Genomic DNA, 26,448 nt, shown 5'->3' with positions numbered 1-26,448 from the left:
AAAAGGCTTTATAGCGTTTATAGGCTGTGAGTGTTATTTAATGGGGGGTAGGTGTGTCGTTTGGGTGTTTTATTATTACACCTGAGATTGAGTGCTCAAAACTTCACCACAGCTTTCCTAATGACTTGGCCCATATGCATATTAAAGGCTTCATCATCTCAAGAAAAGAAATCCTTAACATAAACTGCTGAAATTAAGCTGATTCCGTGGCCACGTCAAAAATTAGGGTTTTATCCCCTAATGTCTGATCGGACAGGAAATTTGCTTGTGGGAGGAGGTGGGATTATCAACTCTAATTACAACGGGAGCTTTTCTCCATGTTGGTTCACTCAGTGAAAGTCTACTTACAACCAGGGAAATAATATAAATGGGACTAAATGAAGGGACGTTTAGCAAAGAAATTAAATAACACGGTAACATGTTAATGCTATTGCAAATGCCATACCAGCCATCTGTACTTCATCTAGAGTGCATGTACATCAGATAAGCAACATTTTATTATGTTTTATATTCAGATGCATTACTATATTCGATTTTCATATATCTATCTATCTATCTATCTATCTATCTATCTATCTATCTATATATATATATATATATATATATATATATATATATATTAGTTTATTTTAATCACGTTTTTTTTTTTCTTTTTGGTCCATACACTGTTAATTATATGCACCCTGATCATAAGAGCACCAAGGCTCTCCGCAATTTCTTTCACATCAGGAAATCAGTTAAAATATAACACGTATATAAATGCACTTAAAAAGCTTATCAAATTTATTTTATATAGCAAAATAAGTGTAATACCTTTTCATTCTGTCATGTTTCATGTTATTATAAGTCAAATGCATTCCTGTTAATTATAAATCAGGCATCAAGTAAGAAAAAAAGTTACACATTAATAATAGTGATGCCTAAAATTGTAAGTATTACATAATTTCCCCTGCAAAAACATTGTTTCATTTATAAATAGCTAACAATAAAACGTCTCACAACTGAACTGCTTTTGTGACGTGCCATTAATAACAACCCACAAGATACCCCTTCAATTCAAATGACAATTATCCTAAATGAAAGTTATTATTGTGTTAATCCCAGGAACAGCTTGTAAAGGGAGATTGGGGTCCTTCTTTAATAATGTCAAGTTAATGCCCTTGTAATTATCTTTATCAGAAGTCCTTTCCTTAATCTAGATGTGGAGCAGAAAGGGCCAGAATCAGAAATAGATCTGGGAAGCACTTGCTGTAAGATGTGTGTAAATCGTGTGTAACAGAGCAAAATGCACAGGACAAGACATGTACAACTATGTAAGCACCTCGTTCATTAGCAGGTGGGATTTTCTGAAATTATTATAAAATGACAACAGTGTTCTTCTCAAAACATGCGTCTCTCATTCAACAGGTTACATATTACAAAATATGAGTGAGTGCCATCATTTAATCATACGGAATGTATGCATTGTTTTAAAGACAGGTCCACGCCTTATTAATATCCAATTTTCTATTTTGAATTACGCAATTTGAAGTAACCTGTGTGATCGCAGTCCTATGCTACTTGGCGGCTAAATCGTAATTCAGTTGATCTGAAATGCACAATTCAGAACTGAAAAGTATAATCGTTTATCTGAGTTTATTTCTATTTTATTATAGTTTAGTTATATACATTGTTTATGTTATTAATTTGTTTATTTGTGTGGTCTGTTTATAATCTGTAAATCTGCCCAAAATAAAAATTGAATGATTGATTGATAAAACACCTGCAAACCCGTTAAAGTGCCCTCAATACACTAAAGATTTGACATCTAAACTTTTAATTTTTGCTTTTCCTCAAAGGTATATTGTATGCTGAATTATGTAGCACGCAATATATTAAGTTGTTTTGTTTTGAGGATATTTAGTCTGATTTTATAGTTTCCTTAACATTATTATTTGACCATTAGAACAGTAAATATATATACAAAGTTATAATAAGCCTTACTAATCGAGTTCTAATTCAATACAAGCCTTTAAAAGTGTCATGTGAAAATATCATTGAGTAAGAATATAAAACATTTCGTTTAAGTTTACATATATGCTGTTAAAAATATAATTTAAAAAATACATTTTTATTTATATCTCTCTGGTTATACATATATAACCAGAGAGATCGGAAATGCACATTGAAATTATATGATTTCTAAATTTATAGTTCAATGTCAGGTTACTATATGAATAGAAAATGTCTAAAACAGATGTAAAGGTAAGTGAAATCTGTCATCTAGAGAAAAAAAGACACTTACGACCAATTGAGAGATGGGGGGGAACAAATCTTTATCGGATTTAAAGGAAAATTGGTGGCAATTAATCCTTTGGGATTGAAAAAGGGGACCCGCCTCTCCAAGGCCTCCTCTGAGCTGATTGGACCCGGGGGTCGTCCTCTCAGGGTGGGATGGGGATAAATTGTTGTCCCGGTCCCCTGTCCCGCTCCATCTCTCTGAGCTGTCGTCCACGAAAGGGAAAGTCAAAAGACAGATGAGTGCCATGACAGGACGAGACGAGGCCACGGATGGGAAAGCTAAAATAAAGATCCTAGCCCCGACTGGTGGGAACGAGAAACCAGTCCGGCTCAATGGACCTGGCTTCAGATCCAAAGGTTTCGCCATCACCGACCTCCTCGGCTTGGAGACGGACCTTCAGCCCTCGGCTGGTCCAGGAGTGGGGGTCCATGGAGACGGCCACAGCGCCGGGATTGGGGGCTTCACCTTTGCCGGGGGATCCTTGCCCTTGGGTCTGGGCTTCCTGTGCAGTCTGGCGGCTCAACAGCCCTCCGGGACCCCCTGCTTCCTCCCGGGTCACATCCCTCTCCTGCAGTCCAGGACGGAGAGTCAGTTCATGCAGAATCTGGAGCAGCAGAAGGAAAACTACTCAGGTACTTATTGTCAGAATATGTCTAACGCAGATTAGAGTTGGAGAGACGGCTCAAAGGAAACGGGATAGTCGGGAATATATCCACTGGCCATTGCTTTGGTTTATGCGTAAAAAAGAAAGTTTGTTTCAACAAAGTGTGAGTGTTGGTGTAATACATTTCCATTACTTTTCAACTTTTTTTCTGCCTGGTAGTGAAGCCTTATATGTTTAAATATATGTCATACGTGTTCACAAAATAAGGGGCAAAGAGACAAACGAATTAAATTGATTTAAAATGGATGTAAATCCGGACTGGGATCAGGCGCGGGAAGGAGCTGTCCAGTTGACCGTAATGCATTTTTAATGGTGCTGAAATAGAAAAAGAGTTGATTCCGCCTACATGCAAAGGTTTAAATAATTACGAAGAATGTGCAATATATATATATATATATATAAAACCTTATTCGTTACACAATTAATGTCGTTATTATTATTATTATTATTATTATTATTATTATTATTATTATCTGAAATCTGTAGCTTCAACCCACATAACGATACATTATTTTTAATGTATTTAGTGTAACTGTTTTTTTATATATAATCATTGCAAAATAAATTATTTCTGAATTTTAAACACTACGATTTGTATCATTCAGATATATATATATATATATATATATATATATATATATACATATATATATATATATATATATATATATATACATATATATATATATATACATATATATATATATATATATATATATATATATATATATATATATGAATGATACCAAACGTAGTGTTTAAAATGAAAGAATTCAGAAAAAAAATAATTTGGCGCTTTTCAAAATACATGCTTACAGAATTTGGTAGGGATCTGTATTCACACCAATATTTTTTCGCTGTGTACAGTATGGTGGTAAAAAATAAAGGATGGAATTAATGAATAGTTAATTTATTGGGATCGAACTGATTCCTTTCGTTTCATTCTTTCGCCTATTGATGAGCAAGTGTGTTTAGCTCAGGAATACTAAATAGTTGTAAACCCCAGTCCAACCCATTTTGAGAGTAAAATGTATTTTGATCTCTAGACGACGACAACCTCTCCGGAGATCGCAGTGACATGAAGAGCTCAGCCAACTCGCAGAACAAGAGGAAGAAAAGGAGGCATAGGTATTTCCCTCTCATATTATTTTAAGAGACTATCTATCTATCTAGTCCTCTTCTACTTCCTTTAATGCTTTATGAACTTTTTAAATTATTATTACTACTATGCATTTTGTAAATATATTTTATTTTTCATGTAATGCTTATACAATCTGTATCCTGTATTATTTTGTTCTACTTCATCTGTCACCTGTAGTTATTTGCGGTAAATGCTCGGGCAGTACTTGTCTACCCTTGTCGCTCTTCTCGGTGGAGCTGGGTTGGATATATGTGTGTGTGGGTGTGAAGATGCCTGTCTGTCCCGCAGGACGGTGTTCATGCGTGTATGTGTCTGTCTGTCTCTCAGTGTGTGGGTGTGAGGATGTCTGTCTGTCTCTCAGTATGTGTATATGATGTGTATGTGTCTGTCTCTCAGTATGTGTATATGATGTGTATGTGTCTGTCCCGCAGTATGTGTATATGATGTGTATGTGTCTGTCCCGCAGTATGTGTATATGATGTGTATGTGTCTGTCCCGCAGTATGTGTATATGATGTGTATGTGTCTGTCTGTCCCGCAGTATGTGTATATGATGTGTATGTGTCTGTCTGTCCCGCAGTATGTGTATATGATGTGTATGTGTCTGTCCCGCAGTATGTGTATATGATGTGTATGTGTCTGTCCCGCAGTATGTGTATATGATGTGTATGTGTCTGTCCCGCAGTATGTGTATAAGATGTGTATGTGTCTGTCCCGCAGTATGTGTATATGATGTGTATGTGTCTGTCCCGCAGTATGTGTATATGATGTGTATGTGTCTGTCTCTCAGTATGTGTATATGATGTGTATGTGTCTGTCTGTCTCTCAGTGTGTGGGTGTGAGGATGTCTGTCTGGCACTCAGTATGTGTATATGATGTGTATGTGTCTGTCCCGCAGTATGTGTATATGATGTGTATGTGTCTGTCCCGCAGTATGTGTATAAGATGTGTATGTGTCTGTCCCGCAGTATGTGTATATGATGTGTATGTGTCTGTCCCGCAGTATGTGTATATGATGTGTATGTGTCTGTCTGTCCCGCAGTATGTGTATATGATGTGTATGTGTCTGTCTCTCAGTATGTGTATATGATGTGTATGTGTCTGTCTGTCTCTCAGTGTGTGGGTGTGAGGATGTCTGTCTGGCACTCAGTATGTGTATATGATGTGTATGTGTCTGTCCCGCAGTATGTGTATATGATGTGTATGTGTCTGTCTCTCAGTATGTGTATATGATGTGTATGTGTCTGTCCCGCAGTATGTGTATATGATGTGTCTGTGTTTGTCTGTCCTGCAGGACGGTGTTCACGGCGCAGCAGCTGGAGGAGCTCGAGAAGGCTTTCCACGAGGCGCACTATCCAGATGTGTATGCGCGTGAGATGCTGGCGCTGAAGACGGAGCTGCCCGAGGACAGGATACAGGTGCGGCCACCACACCAGCTACTACTGCACTACTACTGACACCGGCTACTACTGCACTATTACTGACACTGGCTACTACTGCACTACTACTGACACCAGCTACTACTGCACTACTACTGACACCAGCTACTACTGACACTGATGCACTAAGAGTAGGGATGCACTACCTCCCCCGCAGCTGCATGTCAGTAGCATACTTCTTCAACACCCTCTTTGCCTTCTAGTTTGTCCAAGCGAGCATGATCATCTTATTAACAATAAAACAAAAAACAATCTATACAAATCTATATATATATATTTTTTTTTTACCACAAAATGATGTCGAAAAATTAAAATAATAATAATAAACTTTATTGTCCATTCAATATTTAGATAAAAAGGACATTTGTTGGAAAGTGACACACCAAAAAGTGTACACATATCATTCATGAATAACAGTCACTATTACAGCAGCAGCTTGATGTTGAATCAGCAACATACTTTATGCACATACAAGTGACACACGCCTGCTCTCTTCCCATACAAACACACATACCTGCACACACCCTGCCACACAGGCGCCACACGCCAACACGCATGCTCGCCCATAAAAAAGAACACCTCCTTATTGGAGACCGAGATGGCTGTGATGAAGATAACGCCGTGTGTCGTCGTGCTGCCCTGCTCATGCCTGGCCCCTGGCCCTCTCTCTCCTCCAGGTGTGGTTCCAGAACCGCAGGGCCAAGTGGCGCAAGCGGGAGAAGTGCTGGGGCCGCAGCAGCGTGATGGCGGAGTACGGGCTGTACGGGGCCATGGTGCGCCACTCCATCCCGCTGCCCGAGTCCATCATCAACTCTGCAAAGAACGGTATGATGGGATCCTGCGCCCCTTGGCTGCTTGGTGAGAAAGCAAGCTGTGTTCATTTCTACTGCAGCACCAATTTGAGGACATACAATAGCAATCTGGTTCTTTATCAGTCCCTATTTACTCTAATACAAAGGAAAAGAAGAGCTCATGGGATGCTCACCTGCATGCCAATATCTGTACTCTTCCATTAAATTCAAAATACTTGTATTGGCACGACAGGGTTAGACAAGTGTTGCCTGTGCATTTACAGCAAATAACTAAATAAAAAGTAATAGATGAAGTGCAAACAAATAATGCAGGATAAAGATTGTACATTTACCAGAATAATCATTGAAAGAAAGAGAACATATATTTTAAAATAAATACATCAATAACAACAATAATATATTTCAAACAAAAGTTGTTGGTGATGGTTAGTTTAATTTGAATAAATAGGCTCCATATTAAATCTGTGCATCAGTTTAATTTGAAATTAAACACATGCATATCAAATCAGTGCCTCCTTTCTTAAAATGTAATCTACAATTTTGTATTTCTATGTAATATCTGGCATGATGTTGACCTTGTTTTCTCTTTTCTTTTAACTTGGGCAGGCATGCACAAAAAGTCTCTGGAAATAACGAAGAAAAACCACAGCACTCCGACCTCCAGCCACTCCGAGTCTTATTCGGAGGAAATGAAAGCGAAAGACAGCGACACCCAGTGGGCCAGTCATGCAAACACAACGGACGACTGCGAGGACATGGCCATAGACCTGTCCAGCACAGCCAAACAAGACAGCAAATGCACTTTGAAACACATGGCCGCCAAGGACTCCCATAGTGAGACAGACAACGAAGGCTAAAGACGTGTGGACATGGGCACTGATCTTGGACACTGGCAGGGAGTCAAGGCTCTCTGCGAAAAAGTACTTGTTTTACACACCAGAAAATATCTTCAGGGCTCAGAGTGTAAACTTGTATTGGCTGCTTAGGAGTGTTTTCTTGTTTGCAGTTGTGGTCTGGATAGAAAGAAGATGTATAATTTCAAGTTTATTAATTTAACAAATGGCATATGTGAATTATTTTTTGTTTTTTATTGTTCATTTTTATTTAAACATGATTTGGTGAACATGCACTTCTTTATGAAACAGAATATCAGGAAAAACGTAACAACCACAACAACAGCAAAGCAACATACGGAATCCACATTGATTTTAAAAATCAATGTACTTCTCCCGCACACTACTGTAGGAAAGGTAGTAAGTTTATAATTTTTCAGACCACTTGTAACTGTGGCATACCACCTACTGAAACATTTAATATCAAGATTTACATGAAAACAAATAATTATCTTGAAAGGATATAATTTGTATTAAATAATGATAAGCCAGCAGTTATTTTGCAACACAGCAAATGGGTCAGCCAGACTGAAAGCCATACATTCAACTGAAACTTACTGTAGTTTTGGCAATAAAGCAAAACTTTTAAAAGCACATATCCTGAACCTCAAGGTATGTGCATCTCAAGCACTTTATCTGTGTGGGTGTTGAATGTTTTTGTCAGGTAACAAGAAGCAAAACAAAGCAGATTAACACCAACAGCAACAACGATGCTTCATCAAAAAAAAGGGGAATAAATATAAATATTTTGTGCAATCCTTGTTTGTCTGCTGCTTTATTACATCATCACCAGCGACAAAACAAAAACACTTCCGTTTCTCTTTTAAGAACTAACGTTCACTGGCAAAGAGGAAGGCAACATTTTCTTGTAAGTGAGTCTCCACTTGGACATTATCCATTTATATGTTAAGCATTCATACTTAGAAAGTAATTTGGCATACTAATTAATACACTATCAACTACAGACCATAGATTTTGAATTATTGTGCATTTTGTGTGCAAGTGCTAGTATTTTACAGTGTCACTTGGGTGGGACAGATTATCTAGCTAAAGGCATGAAGGTATTCAATAATCACAAATCCAAACATGATTTAAGATATAATTCAACATTTTAAACCAGAGATATGTCATAGTGCTCCTAAAAGAGCCCATTTACACACATTGCAAAGATTTTCAAACACTAAATAAATATATGCGTATATTACCAGCAAAGGTTGAGTGTGAACAGAGCCTTTGTCATTAGCAGGTTTCAGTGTCACAACAACACTGATAGAGATGCATTTCAGAGCTTTTGATTTCTTACAGTCCCAGCAAGGAGTATAAATGATCCAGCCCTGAAATCAGGTCAAAGTGTTTAAAACGGGCGACAGAGGAAAGCAATGTGTGGTCTAGATAATGTTCACTACACTAAAAGCCTAAAAGACATAACATATTTGACCTATGCCTGATCTTATATTCAGAGGAAATTCAAATTGCGCCTAATGCGGCCATTACACAAACAAGTCACCACTATCCTAATTGATTTGTTGTTTATTTTAAGTTTAACATTAATATCTAGTCATGTTGTTTTTGGAACTTAATCTGAATTATTCTTTAAAACCCTGTGCCTAATCACACATAATTCCTATTTAATGGTCACAAATCACATAATTGCTTTTTCAGTTGTGCTGTTGTGCTTTAATGGACAGTAGTCTGCGCACATCTAATCTAATTTCATTTCATAGCTCCTGAGCTTTTGAATGGAATCAACTTTTAATTCTCCCTTGATTTGTTCTCAATAATGGCATTAGAATATTTCTATTATACATTTGTAACCTCCTTTTGTAAGTTAATCGGCTTTTTTCCTCTCTCAATAATAATAATAATAATAATAATAATAATAATAATAATAATAATAATAATAATAACATTACTCAGGTTATGACTAAACTGGTTAAATTACCTCTAAAGAGGATGATAGATTGAGTTATTATTATTTATTTTGTGATTAAACTGTAAAACATTTACATTCAGGTTATATTCTAGTGGCTTTACAGCAGCTGTTTACAGTGGTAGGACATTTTCTTACAGCACTGACACTATACTACTACAATACTTTACAACGACATCATAAGTGTGGAAAAATATACAGCATCTGAAGATGTACTGTGCGACTAATATGAATAACTAAAATATTCTACTCTTCCATTCTGACCACATCGGAAAATTATATTAATTTGCAATGTTTTATGACACACATTTTAAAACTCTAATCACATAATAAAACAAATGGAGCAGTTTTTTTTAAATGCCCTGCACACAGTAACAGTAACAGTAATACAATGATCAACATGAAAGTGCTTTATAATGCCTGAGTGGGAACTGCATGGTAAATTCTAGGTAATTTCCAAATATAAAGGCAGGATCAGATAAATCAAGTTATTTCAGTAATTGTTTTAGTCAAAAAAAGATTAGCAGCTAAACCTGAGATTAGAGACACTTCATATAGTGGCACCAATAATTGAGAATTAAGAATATTCAATCAAAACCATTATGAAAATCAAATTATATGTGAATTCTTCTTCTAGGGGTTCCATAATTGAAAGTATTCACACCCTTCATTTGAAACAATAGTATTCTAGGATTAATGTAATTAAAGTTATTCAATTGATCAATTATATGTTGTTAGTGTTTGTTGAATAGTGACGAGGACTAGAAAAACCTGTAAATTTTCCACTTGACTGAACTGGGTTATGGTATGTCTAAACTGCCACTCCATTGATTTATGTTTCCTCATCAAACAAAAAAGCTGTAATTGATTAATATGTATAGATTCAAGAACAATATTTATTTCAATCAATCCCTTCATAACATTATTTCAACATCAACCAGCTTTATATGTGCCTCTGCTGTAAATTATACAGTTTAATCAGTGTTTTGACTCTGAAATCACAGTCAAGTTATTAAATGTGTATATTTATGATAAGCAAAATAAATTGTTTTAGAAAACTGCAAACAAAGTCATCTCAAAGTCTAACCTATATGTCAAGGTGAAGAGGCCTGAAACAATGGTGAAGACAAGAAATGAATTGCATCTAATCTCAAAGTGCAAAGTTAAAAGTACATTTCACAATAAAGAATCATTGTGTTTGACAAGACTCCTTTATTGGTACTTTGACATCAACCAGTATCTTCCCACAGTCATTGTGAACTGTGCCAGTTACCAGTGTTAAGATAACTGGCAGTCAGTAAGTCAGAATAAATGTAATGTATGATAACACTTGTCTTCATGGTGTGATGAAAAGACAAATATTTCTAGAAACATTTGCATATTTTCCTACAACAGCATATTTTGCAACCAAGCTATCTAGTGTCTAAATTACGTTTTAGACCAATAATTTCCATCACAGTGTAACTTGCAGGAGTCAGTCTCCTAATGAATTATATTATAGACACAAAACGTTAATTATTGACTGATAGATACCAACACAAATATATATATATATATATATATATATATATATATATATATATATATATATATATATATATATATATATATATATATATATAACTAAACTCATATCATGTAAAACAGCTTGACTGTACTCTAGTCTATAATCTTGAAAGGCAATACGTATCAGTTGTTAAATATCCCATCAATGAAAACTGCTGTGCCTGACAGCATTATAATATCAAGGGATAATCTAGGAAATTGGCAAGGTGTCAGACAATTAGGTTGTCAATATGTTATGAAACTATTCCAGATGTTCTCAAGCTTTTCAGCTAAACAGCTCTAAGGTATTCTTTGCATTGAGGATCAAAAGGCAACAGTTGGGGGGATATAGCAGATATAGCAGATATAGCAGATATAATCGTTATTAAACCCTCTACGTCCACTAGGCGTCCGCACGTCACCCCTTTGAAAGATCACCTGATATCAGAACAATTGGTTTACAGATCTATAAAGCGTTGTATGTGTTGGCATATTCTTTATTTAATAATAGTTAATTCTGCCATTCAAAAATACAATACTCTCACACATTTCTTCAAATTATGCATAGGTGAAGTAACACATGAATAACAAAATCTTTACCAAATGCAGCTTGAAGAAAATACATTTCCAATATATATATATATATATATATATATATATATATATATATAAATATATAAAAACCAACAATCTACTGTTTTCATCCACTCAAGTATGTGTTACAAATTCATTTCACAATTTAAGGTAGGTATGGGTTATATCTTTTATTAAAACTATTTCAAAATCTATTTCCTATACAGGGCCATACTTTACACATGCTGTCCTACTATATCATGCGCCTGCATTGTAAACAAAAAAGACTTGAAGGATGAAGTTTATTATTATGCAATAATCCAATTAAAAGTGTGACTCGATAGCACAGTCTTGAACTGCGCATGCTCTGAAACGGAGGTGTAACGAATGGGTTAACCGGCTGTGTCTTTCTGACAATTGGCACTATGTCTCCACCCTTTTCTCTCCTGCCGAAGAAAGTTTGGGCAATTACAGCCAGTTCGAAACATGGCGGCAAAACACAAGACCAGTCTGTGGCATCTGCTGTGCCGTGCAGGTGTCTCCTATAGACAGGGCTCTTGCTACAGTAGCCGATATGTTGCTGTCCCGAAAGTGCTGCAGGGACAGGGACAGTCCAGCCGCGTCCCCCGCAGAGACACGCACACCCTGCGGCCAGATGTCGGTGCATCCTACAGGGAGCTGTATGACACATCTGTGCAGGACCCGGACACCTTTTGGGGATCCATTGCCAGGGACAGGCTGCTGTGGAGCAAAGCCTTCACCCAGGTTCAAAACTGCGACATCACACAGGGCAGGATCAGCTGGTTCCTGGGGGGACAGCTGAACGTGTCTGGTAAGGGGACTTTTCTTCTCGGTATCTGTAAAAGAGGCGCCCTGTTTCTTCTTATCTGCCTCTTCTTTTTAGACATCTAATGCAATATACTGTTAAGCATAAAGTGTGTCAGTGGTTGCTCCAAAGTTTAAAGCACTTCATGCACTGAGGAAACGAATTTGGTGCAAAATAAGCGAGAAAGACTGGTTTGCATATTTGCATTTATTCCCCTTCCCCTCCCCTCCGCCCAATTTTGTTTTCTCCCTTAATAGGAGGTGAAAATGAAAGCTTTATGGCATGTTTTATAATATTAATGCGTTGTAAAACTCGTCAAAGAGGTGTAATTAGCAGTTGCAAGGTCCATGGCACTTGGGACATTCTGTGCTGAGGGTATAAGCGTCACTCCAGTAACTTGCAAGACATGCTCTTCATATTCTGCTGCTGCCATTGTGGTTAAGAAACAGTTAACGCCAGCTTAGCCACACAATGATATGATCACAGCAGCTTTAAAAACCTGCAGCAACATCCCTCCCTGTCCCTGTGCTTATTGAGACTACAGAGACACAACACAGCCACGGTTTTGTTATTAAGTCAATTATCCCATGGGCTTTACAATGGCCCTTTCTATTCTAATTAGGTGTTATTGATTGACAGAGAACTGCTTGGACCTGCATGCCCGCAGGAATGCCGACCGGGTGGCTCTGATCTGGGAGAGGGATGAGCCGGGCACTGAGCTGAACATTACGTACGGGTAAGTGTGGTGTTCCTGTCCCCAGTGCCCAGCGAGGAAACACTATCAGTCACACTCATTTGTGCACATTTAAGGCTATAGGAAACAATCCCTTGCAGTGAGCGCTGAAACTAAGCAGCTGTATATACACATTCCTTCTGTTGCCCCTGAGGAAAGACATCTGTTTTATTGTTAGAGATGTTTTAGAGCTCAAGCAATTTGACGTGGCCCGAAAATATGAAGTTACCCAGCAAAATGATGATACACGGTCCAGTTACATTCGAAGCAAAGGCATTGTTTCTGTGTGTAGGGTTGTTTATGTCTTCCATACCTTTCATAGCAGACTGTGCATACCATCTGCCACCTCCATTATGCTTATAACAGGAAGGAGAATATTACAGCAGGAAATATCAAATTACATGAAACTGAAAGTGTATTTAAAGGTTACTGTATGCAGTAGTTGCATTTCTAAGCAGAGCGTAAGACACATGGGCGTTGGTTGTGGACATAAAGACAAAACAGTTGAGCCCAGCAGATTCCTTGCTGTATTTGTTAATTTTTTAGACTTACTCACTTTGTGATTTCCTGCCCTATCCCATCTGTGCTTTTCTGACATTTTCACATTCCTTGCAATAGGCTAATTCAGTTATTTTGTTACATGTTTTGCTGTTGCTAATTCAGTAGTCTATGCAAGGAAAGTGGCAGTCTGAAGAGAATGAATCATAAAAAATCACTCATAATTCTTAAAATGGCTAAACCCTTAATGATGGACTTTATGGCATAGCTTTAAAATCCTCTCTCTAGATTTTTTTTTATGTACAGTGAACCAGACTAGATAACAACCTTGTGCAGAGAGCCTGTAAGGTTATCTGCTCCCACCAAAGACAGATGATTGTGCAAAACGAACGAAGTCCAACTCATCCTTTGCCTTTGTTCTGAACGTTTCGACAGCTGTTGTCTTATGTGTTTGGAAAAACAGCCGACACAGTTGAAGGACGGAGGCATTTTTTTTTGCCCTCACAAGAAAAGTGCTTTGGGCAAGTCTTTAAGAACCGAGATGTTTTAAATGATCGGCTTTCATCAGCTGAGGAGCATCTGATAAGGAGGGTGGGGTGGGAGAAGACCAACAGTAAAGGGGAGTGGGCCACAAAACAGCACAAAGGCACATTTCTGTAGTGATTAATTTATTCAAAGTATAATGTGAGAGGGTACAATGGCCTATTATTAAGAAGTGATATTTCTTTGGATTATAACATTATGACACTCTTTTGCTATAAAGTGCCCGGACTTCCCAGACTTGAGAAAACTGAATTTCCATTCGACATGATCTTGTGCTTCACAGGGAACTTTTAGAAACGACCTGCCGCCTTGCCAATACTTTGAAAAGATATGGGGTACAGAAAGGGGACCGGGTTGCCATCTACATGCCCGTTTCCCCAATGGCTGTGGCGGCTATGCTGGCGTGTGCCCGGATCGGCGCGGTCCACACGGTGGTGTTCGCTGGCTTCAGTGCCGAAGCGCTTTCCGGGAGAATACAGGACGGTGGGTGAGATAAGATGTTATCTATACTATCTATGGGCGAGGAGATGAAGGATAAGGGCTGGATCTCGGAAGGTTCCAGGCTCGGCCCCCAGCTCCTATCTCCCCGTGTGTCACACTGGACAGCTAAACCTCCTGCTGTTCTATCCTCATGATAAGATGTCAAAGAGAAGCCCAGTTGAAAGTCATTAGGTGCATCAGTTGTTGAAAGATAGTACACCCTCTAGTCTGTGAAAGGCACTGTGGATTAGTGTCTGCTAAACTAAAAATATAATTATTTAGAAAAATGTACTTTCTAGAGTAAGTAAAGCAATTTCCTCTGAGTCCAGATCATCTTGAGTTGAAACAGTACAAAAATGAGAAGGCTTTGTAACTGAAAACATGAAGAGGTCTTGTGATTTTCCTATGCCCTTGCACACAGTGTTACCTGTCCTGCACTCCAGATCACATGATATAACTTGTGAGTTGGAAAGGAGTTCAAGGGTGTCCTTATTTTGTATACACGGTCAGTGCATCAAAGCGAAACATAACACTTGACTGGCTCACGTAACAGATCAAACATTTGTGTAAGATCCTGAATGCGCATTGTCATTGAAAATGTCATTGAAAACATGATTGTTACATAAGTAATCTAGAGATTTACAAGCGCTGAAAGTATTGCAATTAATGAGGCGTAAGAGGACTGTTTGTTGCACCCTGTCTAGTGTAAGAGAAGAGCCATTAGGAAAATGAAAAGAAAGAAACAGATCCTCAAAGTGTAAAGGTAGATCACAGGTTATACACATAGCTTCACACTTTTGAAAGGAACCGTAGTTGTAATTATAAGCAAGGCATCGTAGATTGATGTAAAACTCTGGTTCCAGCTCAGTGCAAGGCGGTCATCACCTGTAACCAGGGAGTGAGAGGAGGTCGTGTGATAGAGCTGAAGAAAACCGTGGATGTGGCTGTGAAGACGTGCCCTACTGTCAGGCAGGTGTTTGTGGCCCAGAGGACAGATACGAGGGTTCCCATGGGCAGGCTGGATGTACAACTTGAGGAGGTAACTAAGCAAGGGAAAGCTAAGGGAGGTCCTTCAGCTTCAGATATGAATGTTTAAATGATGACAGCAGCTCTGTTTTGGGATCCACCTCAACCCAGGAGGCTGAGTCCAGTCCTTGCATAGTAACATGACTAGCACAGACAGAGACATGCAATTATTGAATGTGGGATATGAAAACAATTATGAAATTGGACGTCTGCGTGGGAATCAACAATAAAATGAAAACAGACACCAGCATGACAGCTATTCACTCTGCTCTCTGATTTTGAACTCAGGTGTACATTTTCAGCTTAATATATATGTTATGAATTATTAGTACCTACTGTATCTACTAACATGTATTTTCTTTCTATCAAGGAAATGGCTAAGGAGTCGCCGGAGTGTAAGCCAGTGCCCCTGGACAGTGAAGACATGCTCTTCATGTTGTACACCTCTGGGAGCACCGGCAAGCCCAAGGGCATCGTCCACACCCAGGCGGGGTACCTGCTGTACGCGGCGCTGACGCACCAGGTAGCTCATGTTGATTCTGCAGGACAGCTGTGCCTTTCCCAGCGACGGCTCTGTCCCTCACGAGCGGCACAGACTTCAAGCAGCTGTGTTTACCAGAGGGAGAGTGAAAGAGTATCAGCCAGTGGTGAAACCGGTGTTATCTCCTCTCTGCCCCCCTCATCTGTCCTCCACAGACTCTCACACACAGACCCCTCCCCGGCTCGACATCAGATTCCCTGCTCTGTTAGCTTAGCAAGGAATTATCCAAAACATAGTAAAGTGAAAATGCTAAGACCGGTTCAGCCCGAGGGTTAAAAAGGGTTACGCAGTTTACCAATCTGTGCTATTTTTGCCTCTCCTGTGTGCCGATATATTTGTAGTTCCCTAACCAAGGGAGTGTGTCACTTTCTGATCTGTTCTCAGGACAATTTGCAGTCATTTAAAAATAAAAACTGAAGGAAGGTATTGCACAGGTGCACTAGAGAGCACTATTTATAACAGCATCACTTTTAAATTTTGTCGATTAAATCCTGCTGATGGTGTGTGTTAGTCATCCCCGTTTGAAAGAAAAGGAAGTTAAAAAGTGACAAATTGTTCCACTTTTGGTATTTATATTAGTTGTCATCTGCCTGGGAAATCATGTGAAAGACCGTGTCTCCAGGCTGGGTAACAAGCCACTGACAGATTAAACCCACTGAGACCCAGTGGATGTGTGGATTTGTCAGGCATCCAGATTTCAGTGTATCAAAAACAATATGAGATGTTCCACTAATTTTAAAGAGATTACCAGTTCAAAGGGGACACAAATAAATACTGTCTGGCTTGGTCTCATTTTGGCAGGGGGTTTGTTTACAATCAAATAACTGACAAAATCGGCTTTCTCCCGCGTCCTGCTGAAAACAAACCACATGTCCGTATGGAGCCGTGCCAGAGAGACCCTGAGACGGGCGCTCACCGGAGCGGCTCAGTGCGGAGGCCGAGGACGCTTTGCTCTTTCGACTCTTGCTCACGCTTTTCCTTAAAGAAGATACACTGACAATGCAGCAGTAGCCGTTCTAATGATTAAGGATGTGTGGCAATGCTGTTATACAATGCTGTGTACACTAGTATAGAGGAAGCAAGGGGGCAATTTATTGGAATTTGAAATTGAGGAGAAAATTATTTAGAAGATGATGCATTGTGTTTAGATACCAAATGTGCTGGGCATATAACACACCAGAAAGGGCGGACAGCAGTTGGTGGAGGAAGCATCAGTTTAAGTAAACATTAATTATAGTATTTTTAAATATTGTAGTACAGAAGTAGATACTATAAATAGGACAAGAACACTTTATTTCTATATTCATCCATATAACAATATGTTTTGAAAACACGCTGAAAAGGAAAGGAATATTCTAAACTCTCAGATGTGAAATATATAAATACCGGTTCAAAACCTATATCTTACGAATGCTTGACATTTTGAAGACGATCCCCTTCACTGTATTTCTAAAAAGATTTTTAAAGTCTCGGTTTTAATGTAAAGACATATCCGTTCAGTTCTCGGTCTGGGAAAACAACTCTCTTCTCCTCGCCTCTTTCAGTACGTCTTCAACTACCAGCAAGGCGATGTTTTCGGCTGCGTGGCGGACATTGGCTGGGTGACGGGGCACAGCTACGTGGTGTATGGCCCGCTCTGTAATGGGGCAACTACCGTGCTGTTTGAAAGTACTCCTATATACCCGGACCCAGGTGAGACAGTTTAAGAGAACCCACTGTCACTTCTGCTCTTTGCTTCCTGAACAACTGTGTTCATAAAGAGCTGCTTGTTGTCCATTAACCTGGATTGTACACCAGGCATGGTCTGCTGTAGACTGAATGTTGCAGATGCCCAATTAAAACTCTTGCTGTGGGCTTTATCCACCATCTTGGTTAATATAGTTACTAAACCTGCAATAAACAGAATTATGCTTTGCTAATGTTTTGTAAGGTCAGGACCACGAATCTATGACGTATTCTAGTCAGTTTTCCTGAAAAACACAAGTACATCTAGATTGATTACCAATTCAAAATGATATATCTTTTTTCTGACTTTCACGGTGTGTGGGCTTGAAAATGAATAGCACATTGTGAAACATCTGAGCAAGGATTGCTGGGAATTTACAAGATATTATGGAAGTGTTTAATTTGAAAGTAAACGCATCAATAGGAAATTTTATCTTTACAAAAATCTGGAAATCAACGCATTATACGTGGAAAAAAAAAAGGCCCACAGGTTGTTTAAGGGGTCGATAAAGTGTCTGTGTGGGTCTCTGTCACAGGGAGATACTGGGAGACCGTGCAGCGGCTGAGGATCAACCAGTTCTATGGAGCCCCCACTGCCATCCGCCTGCTGCTGAAGTACGGGGAGGACTGGGTGAACAAATACGACAGGTCTTCCTTGAAAACGCTGGGCTCGGGTGAGTGGACTGACAGGAGACGGAAGAACACACACGCCCTCAAACAGGATTAAAAATAACAGAAAGGGAACAGAGATCAATATAAAATATATGTAGGTCTAGGTAATTTTCAGGAAAAAGGAAACGTTTTGGTGGAAGATCTGCACAGTTTCCATGGCTCTTCGAAGGGCGGATGTTTAACAGTCTGTGTTTCATGCCTGCAGTTGGAGAACCCATCAATCACGAAGCCTGGGAGTGGTTCTACAACGTCGTTGGAGAGGGAAAGTGCCCCCTTGTGGACACATGGTGGCAAACGGGTAAAGCTCCTCCCACAAACCTTTCTACCTCTGCATCAAATCCTGCACCTGGAGTGAAGTGTCATTCGACAGTTCGCTCATTGTTTTATCCTCTCAAATCTAGCTCTTTGTATCAGCCCCCCCCCATTGTGTGCTGGTGCCGGTATGGAAAGATAACATTTCCAAGCTGCAGAAGAGCGGATATGGCTAATGGCACAGTGCGTGATGTCGAAAACAGCCATGTGTCGCTGCTCTGTTGATTTTATCTTGGCACATGCTCAGATATTTGCCATGCCCTTAAATAAAATAATAGATACAATCAAACCAGACTGAACTGCATGCATTTGCTCTGTGAAGGCAGAGGACTTTACCTTAAAAGAAAACTGGCTTTATTTGTTTGTCTAAAGGCTGAGGTGGATTTAAAAAAAAAAAAGTTAAGAAGCAGACAAACTGTACTGTAAAACCAATTCACTTTTGATTGGTTTTAGCAATTACGGCACCACGTGGGCATGGGCACGGTGCCAGGGGTCGATAAAGGCAGGGTGTAAGAAGTATAGGTACAAAAGCAGGGATATGGTGAAGTGCAGATTTATTTATGGTGCAAATCACAGAGACACAGAAATACAAACACACACACACTCGAAAAACCGTAATGCAAGTCCATAAACTTAATTGGTTACCGTGATTCTACAGTTCTTTTCTCACTCGCTTCTCACGCTCTACTCCTCTCCTCACCAGGAAGTGGGTGTCTTCCTGCTTTATACATAGAGACTGTCTTATCCCTGAGGACATAGCATTGTAGCAAATTGATTATATATGGCCTTGCATATGACTTCCACATGCTGAAGAGAGGGCTCCCTGCGCACTGAACCCGGCGCATTATAGACCCCCACACAATGGATAGTTTTAAGCACCCCTTGATTCGTAGATATAGCTTTTGTGTTGGTGAGTGCTAATTCTGTCTGATACTGTGTTTATCAGTGGCTTAACTATAATTACGATTAGCATGAAGAACATCTGCACTGTTTATAGTAAATGAATTAACATAATTTCTAGGGCCTACAGCTTATCTTTTCAGAAGGCTTCCAACAAGGAAGCAACTGTTGGCCTCTTAAAATGCCATAAATCCATTCCATTACATTTGACACCACATGCTTGCGTAAGGAGCATTAGGAGCTGTCCACTAACTGTGCTAGTAGGCCATCTGCAAAAGTCGCCGCCTAATTCCTTGAAATAATTTCTGAGTCTGGTTTTAGTTTCCCAGAGATTGGGCAGAGGAACTGCAGGTAAAAGATGCCTTCCACAGACGATCGTGTAGACACAACACAATTTGTTTTGCCAATTGTTTGTCATTGTAGACCTGAACCCCATTTTCTGAGACCCTGTCCAATCAGGAACGTACTGCAGTAAACGTCCACTTTCCATTGGAGTCTGTAGAATATATAGTTGTCAGAAATATCAGTCAGTATGGCAGGACATTTTAAAATAGCGGAATGGCGAACATCACATTTTTAATTAAAAGGTGGATGGTATACAGAGTACTAAGAGCTATTTCAAGGTACACTAAAAGCACACTCCTCTTGTGGCCAGCTGACACTGTGACACTGTGCTTTACATTTCAGGATGCAGGGACAAACGAGCACTGATTATTGAGACAAAACCACAGCAACAAAGATGGGATCAGCCTTAATCCTGTCACTTGCTAGATATGCAAGATTAACCCAGTATGTTGTTAGTGTGACATCATGTGACGCACTTGTCTTACGCGGAATAACTAATAATATTTATACTTTAACGATGGATACCAAGGTGACCTGTCCTTCAGTGACTGATTCTGGAGCTCGATAAGTGTTGAATAGCAACTCATTGTATCAATGCTGTGTTTTTTGTTATCAATACAAACATGAAAAAGAAGTAAATGAAGGCACTGTGGATACATTTGATATAACTTGAATAAAAGTGATACTGATACCTGGATTTTCCCTGTGGGTAAACAGTCCTCTAATTGCCTGTGTAATTAATTAAGTGTGTAGTGGGCACTTGGCACGTAGTTTCCCCAACAGGAATAGAAAGTCCTTTGTGTCAGATTGTGTTTGTGCTGCCTGTTTTAAGAGAGTAAGGGTTGTGAAAGTTGGGTTGTTGTTTTTGCTCAGAGACAGGAGGGATCTGTATCTCCCCACGGCCCTCGGAGGAAGGAGCAGAGATCCTCCCGGCCATGGCAATGAGGCCTTTCTTCGGGGTCCAGCCCGCGCTGATGGACGAGGAGGTACCCTCTTCAGAAAACAACCATGTGTCTTTGTTAATAAGCTCAACAAGACGACTTACATTTCAAACTAGTAGTTGGCCTTTCTGGTTACATGGATTTACAGCAATGACAGTTATAAGACGGCTAAACAAAGATCATAAAAGTACAGGAAACTGGAAATGTAGAACGGGAGTAGAGGAGCTGGAGGTGGGGGGTGGAGGGGGTGGTCTCTGAATAATGCTTAATCAAAAAGCAAGGGGGAGGGATGAGAGCGAATCATCTGTTAATAATCCACCTCAGAAAGTGGCTGGTGGAAAGCGTGCGGCCCATATGGTCTGCTTTTCCAACACGGTAAAGCTCTATGGTGATACAGGACTGTCGAATTAGTAAAGCAGAAGAGACTGCGTTGCCTGTCTGACCTCTTTGTGTGCTTATGCGCCTCTCTGTCAGGGTTACCAGACCAGGGATCAACTGCTCTGTGGGATATTGCAAATTAATGGGGGGTTTTATTTCCCTTGCTCATTTGTATACCGATACATTTTTATGACACAAATATGGCCAGTAAGGGCTGTTATCTTACCCTTAGCAGTAGAAATAGACCAGTGAAATAGAAAGTGCTTTGTTTCACAAAGTCAATTTGCTATGACGATGCTGTCATGCTTTTTTATTAATTGACGCGTGGGCATGACCCCAGGGATCAGACGGGGCAGAGAATCTTAACCTATTTAACAGTGTAATTAAAACAGACCAGGATACAGCAGCTTATCAGCTTTGGGAGATTCCAGGTTTTTATTTTATTTCTGTTCTTTTGCCAGCTTTTAGTTATTATTGGTTTGCTGTTCAGGATTGAGGAATATTCTGATGCTAAACGTGTTAAGGGATGCCTGCACTGTTTTCCACCCTTAATTTCTCCACAGGGAAACACACTGGCTGGCAATGATGTCAATGGGGCCCTCTGCCTTAGCCAGCCGTGGCCAGGAATGGCAAGGACCATTTATGGAGACCACCAGAGATTTGTGGATGCTTACTTTAAACCATATCCGGGTAAGTCAGCCTTGAGTGCTCATGTCATAAAGTTCACTAAACCTTGCGATGTATGAAATATTAATTTCACGGACAGTACATGCAAAGATGCTATGCTTTTTATCTTGTTCTTTTTCACCCTTTGTGTCGCAGGCCATTATTTCACGGGGGATGGGGCCTACCGGTCTAAAGAAGGCTATTATCAGATTACTGGGCGTATGGATGATGTCATTAATATCAGTGGCCACCGTCTAGGCACTGCGGAGATTGAGGATGCCCTGGTAAGCCTGCACACACTTTATCTGAGCTCTTTTTAATCAGCTGCAATGAAAGTGCGCTGTAGTGTAAGGGGATGTGGGTCTGAACGGGGATTTTAGATTCTGGAGCTCAATGCCTTTTCAGCATGTAAGCCCCCCAGAGCTCAAACACTAAGACATCCCCAAGATCATCATCATCATCATCATCATCATCATCATCGTTGACATCTTCTTTATCAATGAGAGGAGTCATTACAAATAAGATAAGAGGTAAAAATAAAGCACAGAGCAAAAATAGTGTGAGGAGGAATTAGGTTTTCCTCGTTAAGGCAGATTTCCATCCTATAAAGGCTTCCCCACTGACTGTGACTCAAACTGTGACAATGACCATAATCAATTATCACGATAGACTACAATTCAATTAATATTTCTAGGACGAGCACCCTGACGTTCCTGAAACAGCAGTGGTTGGCATTCCTCATGATCTGAAAGGGGAAGGTGAGTTGACATCAAGTCATACTGAAAATAACACATCAACACACAACCTGAAAAGAGCTTTCATACGTCACATTCAGAGACATCGTAGACTACTAATAATCTGAGTTGAGATACTGTGTGTAGCTTTATTTCCTCTACCAGTCATACTTCACTTTCTCCTTGAACTCTTGCTTTTATTTGTGATGTAGCAGGAGCACAGGGTTCTTATATTCCCCATCGGATCGTCATATTCCAGGCAATAAAGCACCTCCATTTATTAACCAATACTATATTGGTATAGGCAGCGACAGTTTAATATTTAACCTCTGATGTCTGGCGCATGCTTTCCTTACTGTAGACAACAAGATTAAACACAAAGGGACTGGGCGATTGCCAAAGGAGACTCTGGTCATTGGGCTTCTTAGCGGCTGTTGTGTCACAGCACGCCTGCTGGCTGGGTGTCTGTACTGTCCGTGTTACAATGTGCTCCGCTTATTATGTACACATCGCTTCAGCAGTGGGTTTGGCAACTGCTTGGCAGACAAGTTGTTGCCTGTATGGAATTCATTATATTCTTACTGAGAAATATGTGCCTTAAAACGGCCTTGTGTGTGCTGTATTATGTTACTGTAATCTAATATTTTCATTGTTCTCCTTTTTTTTCTTTTTCTTACAGCTGCATTTGCTTTTGTGGTTTTAAAAGATAACGTTTCTCTCAGCCACTCAAACATTCACAAAGAACTCAAGGCCCTGGTGTCTTCTAAAATAGCCAAGTATGCCGTTCCTGATGACTTTCTGGTACGAATGTTTTCAAAATACTTTACAGTAATCCGAGAAAGAATAATTGCTTCAAGGCTAAAAAAAAAACTGGTCAAACAGGCTCTTATCTTTTGCACAATTGCTAGAGATATCAGCAAGGCTGTAATTTATCCTAATTATAGGTTTGAATTATATCAACTACAGGAGAGGTATGTTTGGAACCAGAAGTGTGAGCTAAGATCAACATTTTACTCAATTTAAGCAATACAATCACAATTATTACTCTTTCTGTTACCTAAAGAGATAGTTTAATCTCTCCATATAGTAGATATTTTACATGCTACAGGTACTGGTGAGGGATTGGACTTCCTGACAGCTATACTTGTGTCTGCTTACTAAGAAGGCAAACTAAACTTGTTTTTGCATTCAGATTGTGAAGAGGCTTCCAAAGACCCGATCTGGGAAAATCATGAGGAGAGTTCTGAGGAAAATAGCCATGGATCAGACCGGCGACCTCGGAGACGTGACGACGCTGGACGACCCGAGTGTGATTACAGAGATAGTGGACGTGTATAACCAGTACAAGAGCCTTTCCCCAAAGAGTTGAATTAGGTCACAGCTGCTTCCTCTCAGTGAGACGAACACCTCCGTTCAGTGTCACTGCGTATTAAACATTTCAATCTGTTACTCATATTAAAAGGCCTATATACCTTACTGAACCATTATATACTCATAGAAGTGTAAATAACTACAGGAAACACAAAGAACGGTACCTGTTGACAGGGGGAGAGCACAGTATTGTTGATGGTTATTCTCACTCCTCCCTGGATTGTGACTGTTTTCCTGTTCCTGACCAGATACACTTTATGCATATATGTATTGTGATTTGATGTAATAGGAACCTCCTAATTAATTGATGGTGTGCAAATAATGAGACCAACCCCCCACTCACCCTAGAGGTACCAGAGCAGATAGGACAGAGAGAGAGTCCCAGTTAATGGACAGGCCCACGTCGCTAAGGTCGCTTTGGGACAAAAGTGTAGAAGGCAACATCATGTGCAGAATGATTGGCACTAGGGGCTCCTGTTGACCAATAGTGGAACAGGATACCGATTGTTTCATTCAGACTTGATCATTGTACGATGTTCGCTGACACAAGTGACTAGTGACTCAAACTGTGCCATAGGAAGCTAACCTCTGCACCTCTGACCAGGAAAGGAGGGTGTTTTTTTTTTCTTGCATCCTTTTTAGACCCTGAATTCATTCCAAGAAGCAAATATTATATGCTATATAATTCAAGTGGTTCTATTCCTAATGTAGCCTAATGTTCAATCAACCCCAATCAATGTGATCAAGATTTTAATTCAGATTTTTTTTTCTGATATGTATTTATTTATTTTTAAAAGAACCGACATTTTATATGTACATCCTATTGTAGCATATATTTTATTATGTCTGGGTAAAAACATGTAATCTTCCATCTTTAATGAATGAAATAAAAATTTTGGTTTAAATATGTGATTTTATTTTAGACAAGACAAATTCTGTGATTTGTTAAATTGGAAAGATTGAGTTGTGAAATGGAAAATGACACGAACTGCTTTTTTAGGTCAAGCAATAAAGACAACTTTGTTGAATCCCTTATTTCTTATGTGAATAATTCAGCAACAATCAGTATTTAAGCAATGCAATGGTTCCCTCTAGCGGTTGAAGTTATCTGCACACAGTGAACTCCATTATTGATGATACAAATACACGCTTAAAATGAAATGAAATTATATATATATATATATATTTTTTTTTTTTTTGTTTTTGTTTGTTTGTTTGTTTTTATTGCAACTAAAAATAATTTAAATGTGGTTAATTTTTTATTTCGACTTCTCTCACAACGTTTTCCACAGTATATTACTGTATCTGTATTACACTATGGTATGCAGGTTACTATCAGTGATCGTTTGAAGGTTAGTGTAAGTGGTAGTAGTAGACATTATGTTAGGAGTAATATGCATGATAGAGTGTGACAGTTGGTTAGCAGTGGCAGTATAAAAGGGCCTATGTTAGTAAGTAAGTATACATATAATCAGTGATAATACTGCAGTATGTATGTACTACACTTCACTACAGAATATTACTACACTGTATTATACAACACTGCACACACTATAACACAATATACTACTACCCTACACTACACTGCAGAAAGCAACCACAAAAAGTGACACATGTAACCAAAATCATACAGGTCTAAGCAAGTTTTATAGGGATATTATTGCATCCTTATCATTGTCTCATGTAGTTTACTACTTTTATTTACCTTTAATTCTATGCCACTGGTCTGTATGTTTCTGTTTAGGTTTGTGTGTGGTGGGTGTGGGAGGCTGCTGGCTTCTCCTTTGCAAATGTAATTACTTGAAATTGTATTCTATTATAAATCCCCCATTTTATTATTATTTTATGTCTAATGCTTTATGTATGAAGGCTGTATTTTCAACTTTTGTGGATTTTAGCAATGTCAGATGTTTGCCGGAGAAAGCATTTGAACTTGAATGTCTGTGTTCCAGTAACATTTAAACTGAACTGATTATTGCAAGAGGGTTAGCGAAACTCAGGAGATGCCAGTAAACTTCAAGTTTGTTCCAGATTCTAGTTGCATAACTGCTACAAGAAAATAATAATTAAAAAAAAACAGCATAGTTTGGTATCAGGAAAATAGTCACTGTAAAAGGGATTGTGCCCCAGTTATTAACTTAATTGAAAATATCTGCTTTTTTTTTTTTACAATAACGTTAATAACTTAAGGCTTGATTTTAAAGGCATAAAGCAGTGTATTTAATTGTGTCAATGTGAGTTTGTGGGTTGCTCTAGAGTCGTGGAAATAAATGGTGAATCCCTGGAAAGCTGACAGTTACTGGTTTGTTCTTTAATATTAATTATTTCCTTTGCTACACCATGTTTACAGCTTTTCTATATTGAATATTTAAAAGTACCCAGCCAAACGGCTCTAGAAAATACGCTGACCCCTGCATTAAAAAAAAGTAGCCACAGAAAATGCTATTTGAAATCCTGGGACTAATTACGCACTCGATATG

At 39.1% G+C, this 26,448-nt stretch overlaps 2 protein-coding genes across 3 annotated transcripts; both read left to right on the top strand.

Moving 5' to 3' along the window:
• Positions 1-2,474: 2,474 nt before the first annotated feature.
• Positions 2,475-7,985, top strand: vsx1 (visual system homeobox 1 homolog, chx10-like). 2 transcript variants are annotated; one of them, XM_066697027.1, is made up of 5 exons: positions 2,475-2,913; positions 3,992-4,073; positions 5,380-5,503; positions 6,202-6,349; positions 6,943-7,985. In XM_066697027.1, exons 1-5 carry the CDS (start codon positions 2,517-2,519, stop codon positions 7,191-7,193), a joined length of 1,002 nt encoding a protein of 333 aa, XP_066553124.1. In that variant the 5' UTR covers positions 2,475-2,516; the 3' UTR covers positions 7,194-7,985. The 2 variants fall into 2 exon arrangements, with proteins under 2 accessions (XP_066553124.1, XP_066553123.1); XM_066697026.1 differs by having other exon boundaries at positions 6,202-6,382.
• Positions 7,986-11,693: 3,708 nt separating this feature from the next.
• On the top strand, positions 11,694-24,996 carry acss1 (acyl-CoA synthetase short chain family member 1). Its single transcript, XM_066696758.1, has 14 exons — positions 11,694-12,109; positions 12,743-12,839; positions 14,161-14,360; positions 15,221-15,396; positions 15,754-15,906; positions 17,469-17,616; positions 18,186-18,323; positions 18,527-18,619; positions 20,752-20,864; positions 21,761-21,887; positions 22,020-22,147; positions 22,558-22,621; positions 23,277-23,398; positions 23,790-24,996. The coding sequence occupies exons 1-14, from the start codon at positions 11,764-11,766 to the stop codon at positions 23,964-23,966; spliced, it is 2,082 nt and encodes a 693-aa protein (XP_066552855.1). The 5' UTR covers positions 11,694-11,763; the 3' UTR covers positions 23,967-24,996.
• Positions 24,997-26,448: the final 1,452 nt, after the last annotated feature.

The sequence above is a fragment of the Amia ocellicauda genome, chromosome 23 (genome assembly GCF_036373705.1).
Source record: "Amia ocellicauda isolate fAmiCal2 chromosome 23, fAmiCal2.hap1, whole genome shotgun sequence".
Lineage (NCBI taxonomy): Eukaryota > Metazoa > Chordata > Actinopteri > Amiiformes > Amiidae > Amia > Amia ocellicauda.
The sequence above is the reverse complement of the archived record's forward strand: the minus strand, read 5'-3'. Positions and strand labels throughout refer to the sequence as shown.

What these genes read in the sequence shown, in the direction of transcription:
- vsx1 (XM_066697026.1), top strand. Translation starts at nt 2,517, where the DNA reads ATGAGTGCCATGACAGGACGAGACGAGGCCACGGATGGGAAAGCTAAA. An exon ending in AGGAAGAAAAGGAGGCATAG is followed by an intron (nt 4,074 to 5,379) that starts GTATTTCCCTCT and finishes TCTGTCCTGCAG; the next exon opens with GACGGTGTTCACGGCGCAGC. An exon ending in TGCCCGAGGACAGGATACAG is followed by an intron (nt 5,504 to 6,201) that starts GTGCGGCCACCA and finishes TCTCTCCTCCAG; the next exon opens with GTGTGGTTCCAGAACCGCAG.
- acss1 (XM_066696758.1), top strand. Translation starts at nt 11,764, where the DNA reads ATGGCGGCAAAACACAAGACCAGTCTGTGGCATCTGCTGTGCCGTGCA. An exon ending in CTTGAAAACGCTGGGCTCGG is followed by an intron (nt 18,324 to 18,526) that starts GTGAGTGGACTG and finishes TCATGCCTGCAG; the next exon opens with TTGGAGAACCCATCAATCAC. An exon ending in TTACTTTAAACCATATCCGG is followed by an intron (nt 21,888 to 22,019) that starts GTAAGTCAGCCT and finishes TTTGTGTCGCAG; the next exon opens with GCCATTATTTCACGGGGGAT.